Source organism: Phoca vitulina, unplaced genomic scaffold (genome assembly GCF_004348235.1).
Source record: "Phoca vitulina isolate PV1807 unplaced genomic scaffold, GSC_HSeal_1.0 scaffold27, whole genome shotgun sequence".
Classification (NCBI taxonomy): domain Eukaryota; kingdom Metazoa; phylum Chordata; class Mammalia; order Carnivora; family Phocidae; genus Phoca; species Phoca vitulina.
In genome coordinates this window covers 17,294,344-17,312,973 of record NW_022589730.1, presented here as the reverse complement: position 1 = coordinate 17,312,973, position 18,630 = coordinate 17,294,344, and the positions used below count along the sequence as shown (strand labels likewise).

Genomic DNA, 18,630 nt, shown 5'->3' with positions numbered 1-18,630 from the left:
ACATTTACAAGAATTCCTAGTTCTGAGAAAAATAATCAGGAATCAAATTTGTAGTTGGCCCTAAAACCACTAAATGGTAGGAAATGCAAATAGGAGTTAAGATTTAGAAATTGTCCCTTATATAACAGTTGAAAAAAAATCTTAGGTGAAAAAATAAGTAAGAATTCCTTATAAAATGAGAGAAAATCGGGGCGTCTGGGTGGCACAGTCAGTTAAGCATCTGGCTCTTGTTTCAGCTCAGGTTGTAATCTCAGGGTCATGAGAGGAAGCCCTACATGGGCTCCGCACTCAGCAGGGAGTCTGCTTGAGATTCTTTCTTCCTCTCCCTCTGCCCCTCCTGCTCGTGCTCTCCCTCTCTCTCTCAAATAAATAAATAAATCTTTAAAAAATAAATAAAAGGGCGCAGGGATTGAAACATGGTGGATGACGTGGACCAGCAACAAACTACCAACACCGTAGAAGAGCCCCTGGATCTCATCAGACTCAGCCTGGATGAGCAAATTCATGTGAAAATGAGAAATGACAAAGAGCTTCAAGGCAGATTACATGCTTATGATCAGCATTTAAATATGATATTGGGGGATGTGGAAGAAACCAAGACTACTATAGAAATTGATGAAGAAACATATGAGGAGATATATAAATCAACAAAATGGAATATTCCGATGTTTTTTGTCCAGGGAGATGGTGTTGTACTAGTTGCCCCTCCATTAAGAGTTGGCTGAAACAAAGGATTTATCATGTATGGAATATAGGAGCTTTTGTATGATTGCCTCTTTAAATGTAGAAGACATTCAAAAGAGAAACCTGCATAAATTTTGATATTAAGACATGACCAAGGATTCTTCCAGGCCTGAAATGAGTTGATTTGCAGATAACTCACAAATTCTTAAGCTAAAGGGCATTTTAATTTCTTTTCCAACCCTTTCAATAAATGTGATCACCAAGATGCAAAATAAATAAATAAATAAAAATAAATAAAAGGAGAGAAAATGTAACTCTTCCACATGGTACATATTAATACGTAAAATCATCACTATTGTTGCACTAATGCAACCTTACATTTTATTCCAAGCAATATTAGTAATAAAAATATTTGCCTGCAAATATATATTGGAAAACTGTTGACTATCTGTCAAAATACTGGCAACACTCAACACTCAAACCTACAAGCCTGTTTGGGAATATGTCATATTTCAACACTAAACACTTAGGCCAGCTCACCTGCCTAGCCATTAGCCAATAGCAAAGATACAGGGGCAGCTTACAATTAGGCTAGCAAGGGTTATATACAGAATCTAGATGGGAATCTCTTTTCCTTGCATCTAGGTTCTCAGCTGGGGCTCTGTAACAAAAGACAGGGTACTAAGAGAAAAGCTTATTTAATGTCAGTTTCGTGATATTGGAGCCTTCCTACAGAAATGAAGACCCGAAGAAATGGTTTATCCTGAGTGTTTTATACTAGGTTAGATGAAGAGTGGGAAGTGGTGGGAAAATGTGATAGGATAATAGGCATGAGCTAAATGGAGTAAACTGAGGAAACTTAGCAAAGCCTGTTCATTTGGATTCCTCTTGGCATCTCCTGTTCTGGGAGGTAAGGATGCTCCTTTCCTCCAAGTACAGACAGGGAGGGTGCCTCTCACCTGAGGGTCTATGACCTGCATCAGGGGAAGGTCAGACAGTCCTTCTTGCACCTGCCATTTCTCATATTCCTTAAGCTTAATATATTTAATATGCCAAGGTGCCATATTTTGCGGTAGCCTGTGGTCTGAACTCAGTCATTACCAAGTGAGTACGCTAGGAACATTGGAGTGTTTCAACAAAAAGCAAGCCTCTGGAGTTCTTATGCCGAACAAATGCCTGAGGGAGGGGTGAAGATTTAGCCACTTCTTCCGTTATGAGAAATGAGAGTACAGGCTTTCGTTACCGAATCTCATGTTACAATTTCTGTTGGAGAAGGCATTTAGAAAGAGCAGAGACTGTAATTTCATCTAATAAAATGTGTCCCTGTGCAGGGGCAACTTCAAGTCCATCTGCAAAAGGAAACAGTCATCCTTTGATTTTTCTTGCCATCTTAGTCTTCCCAATTAATCAGAGCTGAAAAACTGGTTTGAGTTATACATACTTCCTCTCCACTTCAAGAAAACCTTACCAAAAATATGTATATTTCATCAAGCAAACTAATTAGGTAAATAGCACAGGGGAAGTAGGGGGAGGAGGAGGGCAGGAATTTTAACTACTGCAGAGAAGCAGCCTTTGATTACTTTAATGTGCTTTAGAAGCACTTAACTTCTTTTAAAGTCATTGGGACACTGACTTATTTTATTTGTTAAAGTGGATAAATTATGGGATTGCTGTTTCCATTACTAAAGATTCATGCACAATTCCTAGAGACATGTGACACAGGAATGGAATCAGAGTTCAAAACTCTGAGCTACCCAGAACTGTTTATGAATCTTGTCCAGGTATGGAGTGAGGGGCTCATGCATTTTAGGTGAGGTGGCAGATTGCCACAGGGGATATTAAAAAGGCTTCAGAGATGCTGTGATCTCCTGGAATCTGGGGTGACCTGGAGGCAGGGAGAGTGGGAATACGGGGATACAGATGAAACAAGATGGGCAGAGTTGATCGTTGTTGAAGCTGATGATGAGTACATGGGGGCTCAGTATACTATATTCAACACCTATTGAAATTGTCCACAATGGAATGTTTAAAAGCCTTTCAGGGGCACCTGGGTGGCTCAGTCGTTAGGCGTCTGCCTTCAGCTCAGGTCATGATCCCAGGGTCCTGGGATCAAGTCCCAAGTTGGGCTCCCTGCTCAGCGGGAAGCCTGCTTCTCCTTCTCCCACTCCCCCTGCTTGTGCTCTCTCTCTCTCGCTAACTCTCTGTCAAATAAATAAATAAAATCTTTAAAAAAAAATAAAAGTCTTTTTAAAAAATCTCTCAGAATGCATATGGTCAGGAAACTGAGGGGGACAGCAAAGATGCAGACAGCAATGTGGCTGAAGGGAAAGCTCATACTGAGGGAGGAAGCAGGTCAGCTGGGCAAGTGTGGGCAGCGACTTGGTTGGTGTTTGAACTTGCTTTTTTCCCCTCCGTGGCAGGCAGGAGAGATCAGAAAGTGTCTGCCAGTGCCTGTCCCGAGTCAGACTGTCATGGAAGCTCCAGATGCCTTCCATGTTCCCTGAAACACTCAGTCTTTGCTTCTTCCTCCTTCCCCGCAATGCTGTGTGCTCCACGCACACTTCAGGGGCGACTCCTTATCAAATCCCATCACAGCAAGAAAGTTCTGAGCTTGTAACATTAATATTTTTAAGAAACATGATGGTGCTTTCCTCATTTGCATCTTTGTGCTATCTATACATGCATTCCTGGGGGAGAGGGAGGTGGGATTCTAACCGGTGGAGGGGTGTTACAACAGGAGTGTAGAAGGAGGTGGTATTCAGGTTCTGGCAGCTGAAATAGGATTTTTGCCCAAATACGTAGTGTTACAAACCACGCTTTGTTGAGAAATAGGATTCACATTTTCTTTTGTCTCCTCCAAGAGAATACCAAGAGCCTGGCCCCTGGCACCACAGGGTTTTAGGTTAAAGGTTTCCCATTGGTATATAGGGGAGAGGAGAAAGTCTGTCCCTTCCACCCCGGAAGAATGTGGGGAGAAGTAAGAGGATAGGGAAGGTAGAGGGGAAGGCAGATGCTAAGATCCTCATTTTCTCTTCCTCCCCCTCAAGGAATGGGCTGGAGGCAGCTTTAGAAATATCTAGAAATGTGTTAAAAAGCTGCAAGGCAGCAGGGCATCTGGCCTGCTTCCCGTTTATGGCTGTAGGCTGTCTGCTTTTTCCAATCTGGGGACAGCTCCATCAAAGTGAATGCAGGCAGGACATGAGGGTTAAGCAGAGGGAGGGAGGATGTAGCTCCATGTGGTACTAAGGGAACCTAGAAGGTCCCACCTATATGCGAGGCTGAAGGGGGAAAATTGAAGCTGAGAGAGTTTAAGTAACTTGACCCCAAATAGTAAGTGGCAGAGCTGGACTTTGAGCCTTTAGCTCTTCACCACCACACAGCTTCCACTCGGCTCCCCTGCAGCTCGTTAGCGCAAGAGCAGAGCTTCCCGTGTTGGTCACAATGTCTTCCTCTCCTCGGCCCCTGGGCGTGGTTAGCGTCCAGCCAGGCATGTCCCTGCTGCTCCCTTCCTCCCACAGCAGTGGTTGCCGAAGTCCCTGCATGTCTCACATCCTTTATCATACTCCTTCCACACCTTCCCCTCACATTCATGACTCAGGTTGCAGATGTCACCTCCTGGCTTCTAGAACTTTCTATGGCTCCCCGTGGCAGTGACTTGTTCCCTTCTATGTGTTCTCATGACATCTCACATGGAAACATAGTTACATACTTACAGGACAATCACCTGAACTGGACTGGGCATCTTCAGTGACAGGTGAATGCCATATCCATCTCTGAGTTTCTAGCTCAGAGAGGGAGTGGTGGGCTGTGGGCTGCCTTGCTTGCTTAAGACTCTTCATACTCTTGGGGCACCTGGGTGGCTCAGTTGGTTAAGTGTCTGCCTTTGGCTCAGGTCATGATCTCAGGGTCCTGGGATGGAGCCCTGCATGGGGCTCTCTGCTCAGCGGGGAGTCTGCTTCTCCCTCTCACTTTCCCTCTGTGTTCTCTCTCTCTGTCTCAAATAAATAAATAAAATCTTAAAAAAAAAAAAAAAAGACTCTTCATACTCTCAACCAGTGTGTCTGTGTCTTCCAATACAGCAGAGGCCAGAAAGCAGAAAATGACATTCAAACTAGGTTCCCATGATTAATTTGGGTCCTGCCAGTCATGCATTCATGTGAGACTCTGAATTAAGACTGAGCTGTGTTTTGCAAAAGGCAAGGGGCAGGGTATTCATTTTGCTGGGTTGGATCTTGGTTTTTAAATCGTGCCACCAATTCCCTGAGTCAGACAGATCTATAGACAAATGTAATATAATCCACAGAAATTTGTCATGGGGGAAAAAAAGAATAAACTTAACAAAACTGCTCCCTTAAATTGCCAACAACATCTAAGAATCGGTATCGGTCCCCAACCAAATGACCTGGTTAACCATAACTTTCTCACTTGCCTTTTCCAAGAAAGCAGGCTTTGTGTTGTATTTGATCTAGATCTTTTAGAAATTCTGTTAAATTTGCCACAGATTCTAGTTGTTGAAAAGAGAGTGAGAAATAGTAAAACAGAACAACAGTATAATCAAAACAGTAAATGACAGTAAAAGATTATTACTGGCAGCAAAGTCAACAAATGTCCACTGAATTCCCAAAAATCACTCCAGAGAGCTAGGAATAGAAACTTCCATGTAGCGCTCAGCCTTAAGTTCTATTTGTATAACTTCATTTATATTTCTTTCCACCTTTGGGATTCTATGCTTCTTCGACATCCAAGATTTACGAGTCAATTATGAAGTATACCAGGAAAGCTGCGGGCATGGGAGTGAGGACTGAGTAGAAAGTCCCGGTAGAATTTTACCAGTGAGGCAAAGGGAAGCTCAGTGATTTGGTGAAGATCCCAGTGAGTTGGTAACCAAACCAGTTCTCTTTCTACCATGCACCTTCTAAAGCGGCTATGTTTTCAATATACTTCTTGGGAGGCATCGAGAATGGCCGTAGCAGGCATCCCAGATCCAAGAGACCAAGCCTGGTGAGACCCTGCCAGGCTCCTGGGCAGTAGCATGGGACAATGGACACCAGAGCATCAACAGCCATGGGAACTAGAAAGGGCTGCAAGTTGTTCATGGCATGGGCTTCGGTGCATCCCGAAGGGCAATGGTGCCAGGGATGAATGTATATTTGTATGAATCCTAGTTTAAGAATCATACAGACCGGAAGTGATCGGTCCTTCGCAGCTCTATACCCAATGCTAAAAATACAGTCTTAGTTTTGAGGCAGTGCAGTTTGCTGCATTGGTATGCAGAGCCTTTCCTGGGTGTGACCACTTACATTGTATTTTTTTTTTTTTAAGATTTTATTTATTTATTTGACAGAGAGAGACATAGCGAGAGAGGGAACACAAGCAGGGGGAGTGGGAGAGGGAGAAGCAGGCTTCCCGAGGAGCAGGGAGCCCAATGCGGGGCTCAATCCCAGGACCCTGGGATCATGACCTGAGCCAAAGGCAGACGCTAAACAACTAAGCCACCCAGGCGCCCCACTTACATTGTATTTTCAACACCACTCTCAAAGCACTGTAACAAGCAACCACTTTGGGGTATTGAAAAGATAACAATCTACCCACATGGGGTCCTTTCTTCAGTGTTAACCGGCCAGGAGCAAGCCCAATGGCATCTTCAACAATCCAGGAGCCTTTTGTGACTTCCTCTTCCTTAGTCAGCTCTTAACACCAACTCAATTATTAGGTTAGAACTGCAAGGAACATTTCAGAGGCTACTCAAGTATTCATCATCCACCCCACCCCACCCCCACAAATGATATAAAGGGAAATAATCAGAGACACTCAAATAATCACAATTTTAGAAAATATAAAGTAGAATAGATGGTTTTATTTTAGACCGTTAAGTGAAAGTAGATTAACGTTTTTTTCTTAAAACTCATTTATTTGAAAATTTCAGATCAATTCCTGTGTCACTGCGTGGTACGGAATCTTGCTTGTTTTAACCCTGTCTCTGCAGATTCACTCCTTCTTCTTCAATTGCAGTCACTGTCGTGGGTCTGACCCTGCATGCCTGTCACTGGACTAGGTAACAAATATCGCCAGGAAAAGTGTGGAGTGGAAATGTTTGAATGTCTTTTTTTTTTTTTTTTAAGATTTATTTATTTCAGAGAACAAGCGAGCACAGGTGGGAGAGGTAGAGGGAGAGGGAGAGAGGATCTCAAGCAGACACTGAGCTCAGAGCCCGATGTAGGGCTCAATCCCATGACCCCAAGATCATGACCTGAGCCAAAACCAAGAGTCGCATGCTCAACCAAATGTGCCCCCCAGCACCCCTGTTTGAATGTCTTGATACCCCTCCACATGACCACGACTGCATGCCTACCGTTGTTGCCCAACACCACGTCCATCCGGCAACACCTCACCCCTTCCCTCCTAGTCAGCACCTGGGACTACCCACTTTCTGACTTCATGTCTTTCCCATTGCCTGGGTCTTCCCTAACAAGGTCAGTGCCAAGGACTTTGACTTCCTTAGGTGCATCTACATTTTAAAGATAAGATGTGGGGTGCCTGGTTATCTCAGTTGGTTAAGCAGCTGACTCTTGATTTTGGCTCAGGTCATGATCTCTGGGTCCTAGGATCAAGCCCTGCAGGGAGTCTGCTTGAGGATTCTCCTTCTCCCTCTCCCTTTGTCCCTCCCCCTGCTCATGCTCTCTCTCTCTCTCTCTCTCTCTCTCAAATAAATAAATAAATAAATAAATAAATAAATAAAAGTTGTTTATCTAGAGAAATAAAAGGCAACAATCCAGAAATGTATCTGTTATAAAAGTAATGAATCAATGTGAAAACAAAAGTTAAAATGTTGTTGAAGGCTCTTGAGTGAAAAGAAAACATCCTCCTCCCTTTTCCCCATTCTCTGTTCCCCTCCTCAGGAGGGCTGCTTTTGACCATTGGCTCTTATAAATCATGAGGAAGTACCCCCGGAACTCTAAATGATGTGATATGCCCCTGTTTCCTGATTTATCTCTCTAAATAGCATCTCTTGACTTCTCATCATGAAAATGAGGAATTTACTTTGCCATTACTCCTTTTCCTCCTTCACCGAAGTTTTATTATATTTTTATCTTTTGATCCTTCTATGAGTCAACTGTGGAAATAAGTGAAGACTAACCCAATGAGAAAAGCAGAGGCTATTTATTCTGAGCTTTGATATAGCAAGGGAGTCAGCCACCGTCACTTGCATCTTGGCAGAGATTCAAAGGTAGGCAGAGGAATAGGAAAGCTTCATAGTGGAAAAAAGAGAAGGCTTCAGAAGTGCTCTGTTTGGGGGCTGTTGGCCTGGGAAGCTGTAGGTGAGCCAACTAGAAGCGGAGCATCCTATGTAATTAGTCAGGGATGTGTTTGGCTTCCTCTGGTTGGTCTTAAATTGAAGAGGGGGCGAAAATTAGGGAAGCTATCCGTTATTAAATGTCCTGGCCATTTTGGGCTGACTGGTACAGAAGTTACTGTGTAGCATCCTGATTTATCACTAGAGATAGGAATCTGACTTCCTGCAAACTTGACTTACAGGGGGCTGGCTTCCTTATCATAAATAAGGGCTTGGTTACCTGGGCAGCAGGTTGTGGATCCAATTTCTACGTTTACATTGATCTGGCCATTGTCTATTTCTATAATCAGTCTCTCAAAACTTATACCTTAAAATAGTAGAATTAAATCTCTATGTCTTAATCTTTCAACTGTAAATAGTATCTCTTTCTCTCCATTCAATAATATCCCCCCACCATTCTCTAATCTCCCTCCTTCCACCTTTTGCCAGCTATGGCATTATTTTTATGATGTGAAGAGTTATAATATTATGATCCCTTTCAGGATGTGTCTGTAGGCCAATTTTGAAAATCAAGAGCCAATAAGCAGCATTTGTGATATTATAATTATATAAAGATATATATAAATAGTATAAATAAAAAATTATATATAAAAAAGTATAAATAATACATAATTAGATAATATAAATATTCTTCACTTGAAAAAAATAGTGAGATTCCATCCATAGAGAAGGAACAGTGGTTTTATGTCTCTAACCTGTACCATGAAGAGCACTGGAAGTTTTATGGAAGTGATGAATCACTGAATTCTGCTCCGGAAACCAATATTGCTCTGCATGTTAACTAAGTAAAATTTAAATTAAAAAAATAATAAAATAAAAATGTGCCACAGGAAAGGTAATATTTTAAGTACCAATAGAAAATTCATTTTCTTTTATTATATTTACAAATATTTTTTTCTTCCAAAGGGATACATGTCACATAATTGATAGTCTGACTGAGTACTGAATTTTAGGTTCTAGGTTTAGGACTTTGTTTTTTTTTTTTTTTAATATTTTATTTATTTATTTGACAGTGAGAGAGGGAACACAAGCAGGGGGAGTGGGAGAGGGAGAAGGAGGCTCCCCGCTCGATGTGGGGCTCGATCCCAGGACCCCGGGATCATGACCTGAGCCGAAGGCAGACAGTCAATGACTGAGCCACCCAGGCGCCCCTAGATTTAGGACTTGGAATGCATTGTTCCATTGACATCTACTATCCAGTGTTGTGGATAAAATCATCTCAATATCAATATGACTTTCATTCTAAGTAATTTTGTTTTTTTTTCTTGCTAGGAGCTTTCAGGATTGTCTCTCTATTCTTATTATTCTGGAATCACATGAGGATGTATCTAGGAAATTATTTTGGATGAAATTCTGAAATCATCCTAACAGTTATTCTGCCTGGGACTAGGGCCCTCTTAACAGGATTATCAGAATCTGCCAGAATCTCCTCCCCTTCAGACAAGGAATCTTTAGATCTTAATGGCCAAGGTTGTCTTTTAAGTCCATGCTTTGACTATCCCATTCACATTTCAAATAACTCCTCGAGAGACAGCATGTTACAGCAGAAGGAGTCATGGAAACCTGAGTGCAAACCACAGCTGTGTCTTCCTACCCCCAGTTGGGTGTTTTGGGCTGCCCATCCCTGTAGAATGCTGCCCAGCCATTTCTTCAGTGCTTCTATGAGTTGAAGAGTAGAATAGACATATAAGGTGCTAACATTAGTGTTTCCGGTTCCTCTTCATTCCCAGTCCCCAGTGTTGGGGTGGGTCCCACTCAAGGCTGATAAGAAAGCAGAGTAGTCTCTGTTGTCGGCATAGACTTAGGTATCCAACGAGTTTGAGTTCCCTCCTGTCTCAGCTGCTTTCTGCCTGCATATCTCAAGAAAAAGTTACTCGACCCCCCAAACCTCCATTTTATTATCCATTAGATGGAGATAAAAACTCTATTTCTTAGGGTTGTTGTGAAGCATAAATTAAATGAGAATTTGCATCCAAAGCACCTATCGCAAGCAAGAGTTACTGATTTTGTCATCAGGGTAGACGTTGTATCTGCTCAATAGAGTTAGATTCTGACACTTATCTTTGGGAGCATATGTATAAAATGGCGGGAACAAAACGCTCATAAAATGCCATACAATACCCATTCCCCCAAAGGATACACATACAATAAGAAAACCTGGCCCAGTAGATGTCCTTATATAAATGGAAGAAAGCTTAAGTACGACAGTTCTAAAGTGTAGAAGAAGCTCACTGGAATGATTTTCAAAAACCCAACTGAAGATTATAGAGCTCCCAACCAGGTAGAAATGGACAACTGAGCCAGATAGAGGCTAAGCAGCAGAAACTATCATCTGGGCCAAGTGTGAGCAGATGGTGTCTGGAAAGGTGCATGGACCCCCTCTGGGAAAAACAAGCAAGAGAAGAAGGTGAGGGAAGGTGGCATTGAGAGAGAAATGACCTAGAAGAGTAATGAGCACTTCTAAGCTGAGAATAACTAAGATAAGGAGCATAGCATGCTTGTACATGTGCATGTTTCTGAATGTGTCATAGGCCAGGTCAAGGGAGGAGAGAAAGGAAATAACAATGAAAGTAGTGAGTGATGATAGATAAAGTCTGAAATGGATTTCATAGTCTGAAACATAATTGAAAAACAGTGACTGGGAGCCTTTAAAAATTTTTATAAAGGAAAATTTCAAGCATATACAAAATTATAGAAAATAGTTCACCCCACATATTCACCACCCAGCTTCAAAAATGATCAACTCCTATCCAATGTCATCATCAATCACCCATTATTTGGTCTTTTGTGTCTGGCTTCTTTTACTTAGCATCATGTTTTTGAGATTCATCCAAGTTGTAGCATGTACCATTATTGTATTTCTTTTGATCGGTGAATAGTATTCCATCGTATAGATATACCACTTGTGTTTATCCATTCACTAGTTGATGGACATTTGGATTGATATCCAGTTTGGGGCTATCATGAATAATATTGTTCTGCACATTTATGCACAAGTCTTTGTGTGGACATATGTTTTCATTTTTCTTGGGTAGATTTCTTCAGTAAATTTGCTAGGTAGGTTTATGTTTAAATTTTTTACAAGCTGTCAAAATTATTTCCCAAAATGGCAGTCCCATTTTCTATTCTCACCAACAATGTATGAGGGTTCCAGTTTCTCTATGCACTTGGCATTGTCTCTTTTTATTATAGCCAACCTAGTGGATATGAGGTGGCATCTTAAGGGGGCTCTAATTCCCATGTTCATAATGATTAATTGTGTTGAGCATCTTTTCATGTGCTTATCAGCCATTTGTATGTCTTCTTTGGTGAAAGATCTATTCAAGTATTTTGCCCACTTTTTAATTGGGTTGTTTGTCTTCTTATTGAATTGTTAGAGTTCTTTATATATCGTGGATACAAGTCTATTATCAGATATATGATTTGCAAATATTTTCTCCTAGGCTCGTTTTCATTTTCTTCATGGTCTCTTTTGAAGCATAAATGTTTTTAATTTAATAAACTTCAATATATCAAATTTTTTTCTTCAATGGCTCATGATTTTAGTGCTGTATCTAAGAACCCTTTCCTAAACCCAGGTCACAAAAACTTTCTCCTATGTTTTCTTCTAGAAGTCTTGTCCTTTTCACTTTTACATTTGGTCTATAATCCTTTGTGTATGGTGGAGGTAAGTGCCTAAATTTCCTTTTCTTTTCTTTTTTTTGCATACAGATATGCATTTGTCCTCATGTCATTTGGTGAAGAGAAATATCGTTGAAATGTTTTGGCACCTTTCTGTTCCATTGATTTATTTTTCTATCTTTCCATAAATATTATACAGTCTTAATTAATTGTAACTTTTGAAATTGAGTAGTGTAAGTCCTCTACCATTGTTTTTCCTTTTCAAAACCATTGTTTTGTGATAAAGTGATCATTAATAGCAGGATACTCCTATTTTAACTTAAAAGAAAAACTTGGGATCAAATCACACTGTAATCGAGCTTTGACATGGGTTAATTTCTCTAGCACAGAGACATTTACTTCTTCACCCACCAAATCTCTAGTGGGCAAGCCTTCTCTGGGGAAAGCACTATAATCATCATGATTGAGATTCAGTCTCTGATCTGGAAGGGTTCATGGTCTCAGAGAGAGACATGCATATTCACAAAAAATATAGCACCTGTTGAAGTCCTGAAGTTCAAGTGCATACACATCATGCATATAAGACAGCATGGCACAAAGAGCATAGGACAGCTTGCCCCGCTGGAGGCGGTCCCAGAATTTACATAGGAGGTGACAATTGAGAGAGGCCTTGACAAATGGTTGAGTTTACCAAGATGGGCTCAAGAAGCTCATCCAGGGCTGGGAAGCACATGGGAAGACACAGCACTGCTTGAGGGCAGACCAGAGAGGGGTCATTTTGGAGAAGGTGCTAGGGACAGAGCCCAGGGCTAGACAAGCAGAGCCTGCTCTTTAGGCTCAGGAACCTCAGGCAATGTTTGGCATGATGGAGGGAAGCAGGGGCTTAAGGGGATTAGAAAGGAGGCAGACTGCTTACCTGCTCTGGGCAAAGACAGTCTGCCCGTAACCCTGTTCAATCCTCTCAAAGAACAGTCTCTTCTATCTAGTAGGGAGGGGACAGGGAGATAGTGAACAGCTCACACAAATCTACTGCTTTCACAGGAAAAATAAGTAGAAGCCACCGTATCGATGTGAGTCACCAATATTATCTTCAGAAATAAATGAGAAACATTTTTTATTATTGTTCTTTTACCCTGTACAACTGAAACCTGAAAGGTCTGAGGTCACTCAGGCCATTATCCTGCCTGACCACAGGATGATGTTTGTGCCATCCTGGTGATACCTATTAACACCTCCTCAAGGTTTATGCTCTTTTCTTCCTCCTTTTCAAAGTCTGCTGGAGGGGCTCCTGGGTGGCTCAGCTGGTTGGGCATCTGCCTTCGGCTCAGGTCATGATCCTGGGGTCCTGGGATCAAGCCCCACATCGAGCTCCTTGCTCAGCGAGGAGCCTGCTTCTCCCTCTGCCTGCAGGTCCCCCTGCTTGTGCTCTCTCTCTCTCTTTCTCATTCTCTCTGACAAATAAATAAATAATCTTAAAAAAAAAAAAAAAGTCTGCTGGATATTTTTTAGGACAAAACTTTGCCTCTAGAGCCTTCCTTCTAACGACCATCTGGGGCCAAAATGGTCACAAGACATGTGATCTCTCTTTTCTAGTAAATGTTCACTAGCTCTAGTCTAATACTGAATTGATTATGTGTATTACGTGAACCCTTGAGACCATTTCCGCTTGGACTAGAGACTGAGTCTATATTTCAGGAATGGCAGGCTCACAGAACGCGGCCAGTGTCTTCATAGATTCACGGGCTCCAGTGGGGTTCTGCCTGATAAATAAGGGCCCAAGCACGGGAGATCACTGATCCCCATGGCAGCCATCCAGGGTCCCCGGAGCATACGCACAGCCTCAGCACTGCTAAACAAAGCACCCCATCCAGGTAGCTCTGGGTACAAAATATTGAGGTAGGACTTGCGCAAATGTGTAAGGAGAGGAATTGGGCAATGCCTGAGACATCTTCCCCCCAATTTTATCATGTCTTCTTTCTTCTGATCCCTTAAGGACTTTGAATAGAGGTAAAGTTCAGAATGTTTGTGATGGAAGAGCCTTTGAGTGTCAAGAGTTGTAATATGTACGGTTGATTGGTCAGTTATACTACATATAGCTAACACATAGCCATCCCAGTCTCTTTCTTCCTTGAGTTACTTCCTCCAGGGAAACTGAAAAGTGAGATCCCTACTTACCTGACCATCCTTGCAGTTAGAGGCAGTCATGTGACCCAGTTCTGGTCAAGGAGCTATAAGGAGATTTGAGACAGAATCTTTTGCAAAACTGTTTTCTTTATGGGGACGCATTTGAGGACAAGTTCTTCTATTGTTAGTTGCTGCCCCTCCTCAACTGCTTCCTGTTTTGGAATTCTGTTGCAATGTTGGAAGTTGGAGCAATCATTTTGTAGTCATGAGGCCTCAAGCACAAAGATGCAAAACCAACACATGGAAGATGGTGGACAAGGAAAGATAGAAAGAGCCTAGCTTCTTTTTTTTTTTTTTTTTTTTAATTTATTATGTTATAAAAAGAGCCTAGCTTCTTGATGCCATCACTGAGCCACTCACCCAGCTCTGGTCTGCATTCCTTCAGACGTCTCATTCAGTGAGATAATAAGATGCCTTCATTGTTTAATTCATGGTTAATAATGTTTTTTGTTGCCTGTAGAAATATATCATAGAAAGTATGACCCTAGTTCTTTCCCTTTCCAAACTTTCTTGCCTTTACTTACACTAAAATGTACAGAACCCTTCTAGTCCCTGCCTGGAAAATCAACTGGGGAAAAAAATAGCCAAACTTCCAGGAAAACACCCTCATGATAGATGATTAGATGATAAAGAGTCCACAAATAGCATTGACAAAGGAGAGTAAACAGCTAAGGACCCACTGTGACAATGGCCCTTGTCACAGTTACTTCATGAGGAAAACAGAAGGACCAGTGTTTTGTTGTACCACTCTGGTAAATGAGTGAGTTTAATAGTGACCGACCAGAAATATCTACCTCACACAAAGCAGAAGACCAATGTTTATAGAAGGGAGGGAAGAAGAAAGTAGAGAGGGAGAAAGGATGGAGACAGGCAGGAAGGAAGGATGATGGGTGCAATACAAAGTTGAGAATATGATGGTGAAGGGTAGCAAAATATGCCATCCCAAAATATGCCACCTTGGCATAAAGATTATTCTGAGCTGAAGACACTTGAAAAACAGGAGGTTCAGGAAAGACACTCTGACCTCCCCTTGCTGCCCTCTAAGCAGGAGCAAAAACTCCTAGGGGAAAGGTTTCCTCAGGAGGACAGAAACATTCTTATCACCAGAGATGGGAGTCAAGGCGAAAATAAATCTGTACAAACAGACCTTGTTAAAACAACTCTTTAAAAAAAACCTCTTATCTTCCTATACTCTCCCCATATATGTGAGTCACTTTTCTATAATTGCTATTCTTTAACAGTATGTAAGCTCTTGGGACTACCTGTTTGGGGTCTTTGTTTTCCTATGGGGGCCCCCATGTCCATGAAAGAACTTATTACTCTGTCTCATATCAATGTCCTTCCCAGGCCCCGTTGGAGACCCTCAGAGGGGAAAGGTAAAGTTTTGCCTCACCTACAGGGAAAAGCAGGGCCATAGAGAGTTACGGGGCAACAGGAAATACCAGGATTAAAATCAGAGGCTCTAGAGCAAAATTTGGCCTGTGGGGCAGTTGTGGGGATTGAAAGCCCACTTGAAGGGACAGGAGAGTCCCTTGCCGTGGAATTTGTCCTGCAGGAGGCTGAAGATAAAAGAGAGAGTGTCTCAAAAACTAGTTCACAAAATCTTGTTTCTTTAGGATTCAAGGACTTTGAAGAAGAAAGCTCTAGGTTGTTTGGGGCGGAGGCAGAAGAACCTGGAAAAGCAAATACCCAGTGAGAAACCAGGCAAGCAAAAAATAATCCCAGGAAGGAGTGGTGTTAGTAAGCAGGCAGAGCACCCGCCAGGTAGACGGCCACGCGAAAGCTCCCTGACTCTTGGCCATAGCACCTCTCCCACCTGGGTTTAGAAAGCATGGGTAAATAACATTGTAGCATCGTATAGGTTCAAATGCAAGCTGAGCTGAGAACAATGTGGCCAATGACTCTGGGCTAAACAGAGGAAATTGGAAAGAACAAAATGGCAAGGACTGTCATTGGCAGGGGTGGTTTAGGGACAGGGGCTTAGCACCTCTGTAACCTCCGTCAGCCCATGGACAGTTGACTGGTGTTCAAATTCATGTAAAATTCTATCTCTATTCAGCCTCCTCCCTAGTGGCATAGCTAGTTTTCTTAGGGCAAACTGTGTTCATTTGCTAGGGCTGCCATAACAGAATACCACACGCTGTGTGGCTAAACAACAGAAATTTCCTTTCTCACAGTTCTGGAGGAAGTTCAAGATCAGGGTGTTGGCAGGGCTGGTGTCTGCTCAGGCCTCTCCCCTTGGCTTGTAGATGGCCACTCCCCCCGGTGTGCTCACACGAACTCTCCTCCACACCTGCGCATCTCCTGTCCTAATCTCTTCTTATAGGGACATAGTGGATAAGGGCCACCAATGTCACCTCATTTTACGTTAATTACCCCTCTAAAGGTCCTGTCTCCAAACACAGTCACATTCAAAGATACTACGGGGTTAGGACTTCATATGAATTGGCAGCAGGGGGCAGGGGGATACACAATTAAGTCCATAGTACCTCTATAACAAATTGTCACAAATTTAGTGTCTTCAAGAAACACACATTCATTCTCACAGTTCTGGTCAGATGTTCTGAAATCAGTTCCACGGGGTTAAACTCAAGGCGTTGGCCAGGCTACATTCCTTTTGGAGGACTTGGGGAGACCCTCTTACCTTGCCTTTTCTACTTCTAGAGGCTTTCTGCATTTCAGGGTTCATGGACACTCCCTCCATCTTTAAAGCCAGAAATGGTTGGTGTTAAAAGATAAACTGAAGCGTATTAAAAAAATTAAGAGTTTATTTGAAAAAAAAATTAATTCAAATTGGGCAGTACCGAGAGGGGAGTGGTTAGGAGAGCTCCACCAACAGCAGCTGGGGCAAGATTTTTACAAAGATGTGGAAGCAAAGCAAGGAAATTATTTGGTTGACTATAGCTTAAATGGTTGCCTTATTTGGGAAAGCCTAGCTGGCTGTTTGTGATGGGCAGTCCTTCGGTTTTTATGTCTTTCTCTCTCTCTTTTTTTAAGATTTTATTTATTTATTTAAGAGAGAGCACAAGCACGGGGAGGGACAGAAGGAGAAGCAGACTCCCTGCTAAGCATGGAGCAAATGCAAGGCTCCATCCCAGGACCCTGGGATCATGACCCTGAGCCAAAGGCAGACGCTGAACCAACTGAGCCACCCAGGCGCTGCGGTTTTCATTTCTTAACCTTGAGGGATTTCAGGTTTAGGCTTTGGTTTGCGTAAGTAGGCAACTAAAGCACTGAAGCCACCTCAGTCTAATGTTAATTCATTTAACATCACTCAAGTCCTTCTCACCTGTGTTCCTCCAACACTCCCTTCTGTAGTCAGATCTCCCTCTGTTTCTCTCACGGAAGGACACTTGGGATTGCATTTGGAGCCCACCTGAATAATCCAGGATAACCCCCCATCTCAAGATCTCTAATTTAATCACACCTGCAAAGTCCTCTTGTCATATAAGGTAATATATTCACAAATTCTGGAGATGAGGATAGGTGCATCCTCAGGGGGGTCATTAGTTAGCCTACTGGGCATCATAAATCTGCTTCTGCTCGTGACACCCTCACAGCCAATCAGATGGCTTCCCCTAAGCCCTGCCTACATGGTCTTCCTAAGCTGCCCCTGGCTATGAGCTTGAGGACTCATCTTAAAGAGGAGCCTGGGAATGAGGCAGCCAAAAAAATCTTGTTTAAAGCAGGAAGCCTTAGGGGCACCTGGGTGGCTCAGTCCGTTAAACATCTGCCTTCAACTCAGATCATGAATCCGGGGTCCTGGGATTGAGCCCCGAATCTGGATCCCTGCTTGTTCCTTTCCCTCTGCCCCTCCCCCAGCTTGTACGCTCCTGCTCTCTCTCTCTCTCTTTCTCGCAAATAAATAAAATCTTAAAAAAAAAATAAAGCAGGAAGGCTTAGGTGTGAATGACTCTGATGTTTCATTAAACCCTGCTGGGTATAGTGCCCTGTTAGTTTTCTTGTTTTGTTTTCTATGTACTTATCACTAATCAACTTCAACCATTTTTCCAATTGCATGGATCTCCTCTCAAGGCATTCAATTAACAAAATTAACAAGATGTAGTTTTTGGAAAGATTTTATTTATTTATTTGGGGGGAGAGTGCCTGAGCGGCTGAGGGGGGGTGGGGGCGGCGGAGGGAGAAGGACAGGCAGACTTCCTGCTGAGCTGGATCAATGTTTTCTTTCCTCCATGTTCACGTCTTTCTCTCTCTTGGTTAATCCACTCATCTGGGGGGAGCGCATCCTCTAGCGGAGCCGTATCCAACAGAAATCCTGCAGTGATGTGTATGTTCTCTACCTACACAGTCCAATGCAGTAGTCAGCAGCCACAAACGGCAATGGAGGATGTAAAATGTGAATGGCGCGACTAAGAAATGAATTTTTAAATTATACTTAATTGCAATGAATGTAAATTTAAATAGCCACACATGGCAAGTAGCTACCATATTCCACAGCGTACCACTAGTAATTTCCAGTCAAAGTGTCCTTGGGAGGTAATTTTTTGAGACCTTATAATAACTCCATCAATTTCTTTATTGTATCCTCACAATTTATGGTTTATCTGAGAACATAATTCTAGTTTTAAAAAATAATTTAATCTTAAAACTGTGAAGACACTGCTCCATATCTTTCTAGCTTCCAGCATTGCTTGTATTGTGATCTGCTTTTGCCCTCTGAAAGTTTCAAGGTTTCATCTTTGTCCCAAGTGTTTTTGCACTTCCTGATGCAGGGCCTTGGTTATGGCTCTTTTTTTTTTTTTTTTTTTAAGGATTTTATTTATTTA

General features: G+C 42.3%; 1 protein-coding gene across 1 annotated transcript; it reads left to right on the top strand.

Moving 5' to 3' along the window:
* The first annotated feature begins 416 nt into the window (after window positions 1-416).
* On the top strand, window positions 417-725 carry LOC116643696 (U6 snRNA-associated Sm-like protein LSm3). Its single transcript, XM_032422617.1, has one exon. It carries the CDS (start codon window positions 417-419, stop codon window positions 723-725), a length of 309 nt encoding a protein of 102 aa, XP_032278508.1.
* Window positions 726-18,630: the final 17,905 nt, after the last annotated feature.

What these genes read in the sequence shown, in the direction of transcription:
- LOC116643696 (XM_032422617.1), top strand. Translation starts at nt 417, where the DNA reads ATGGTGGATGACGTGGACCAGCAACAAACTACCAACACCGTAGAAGAG.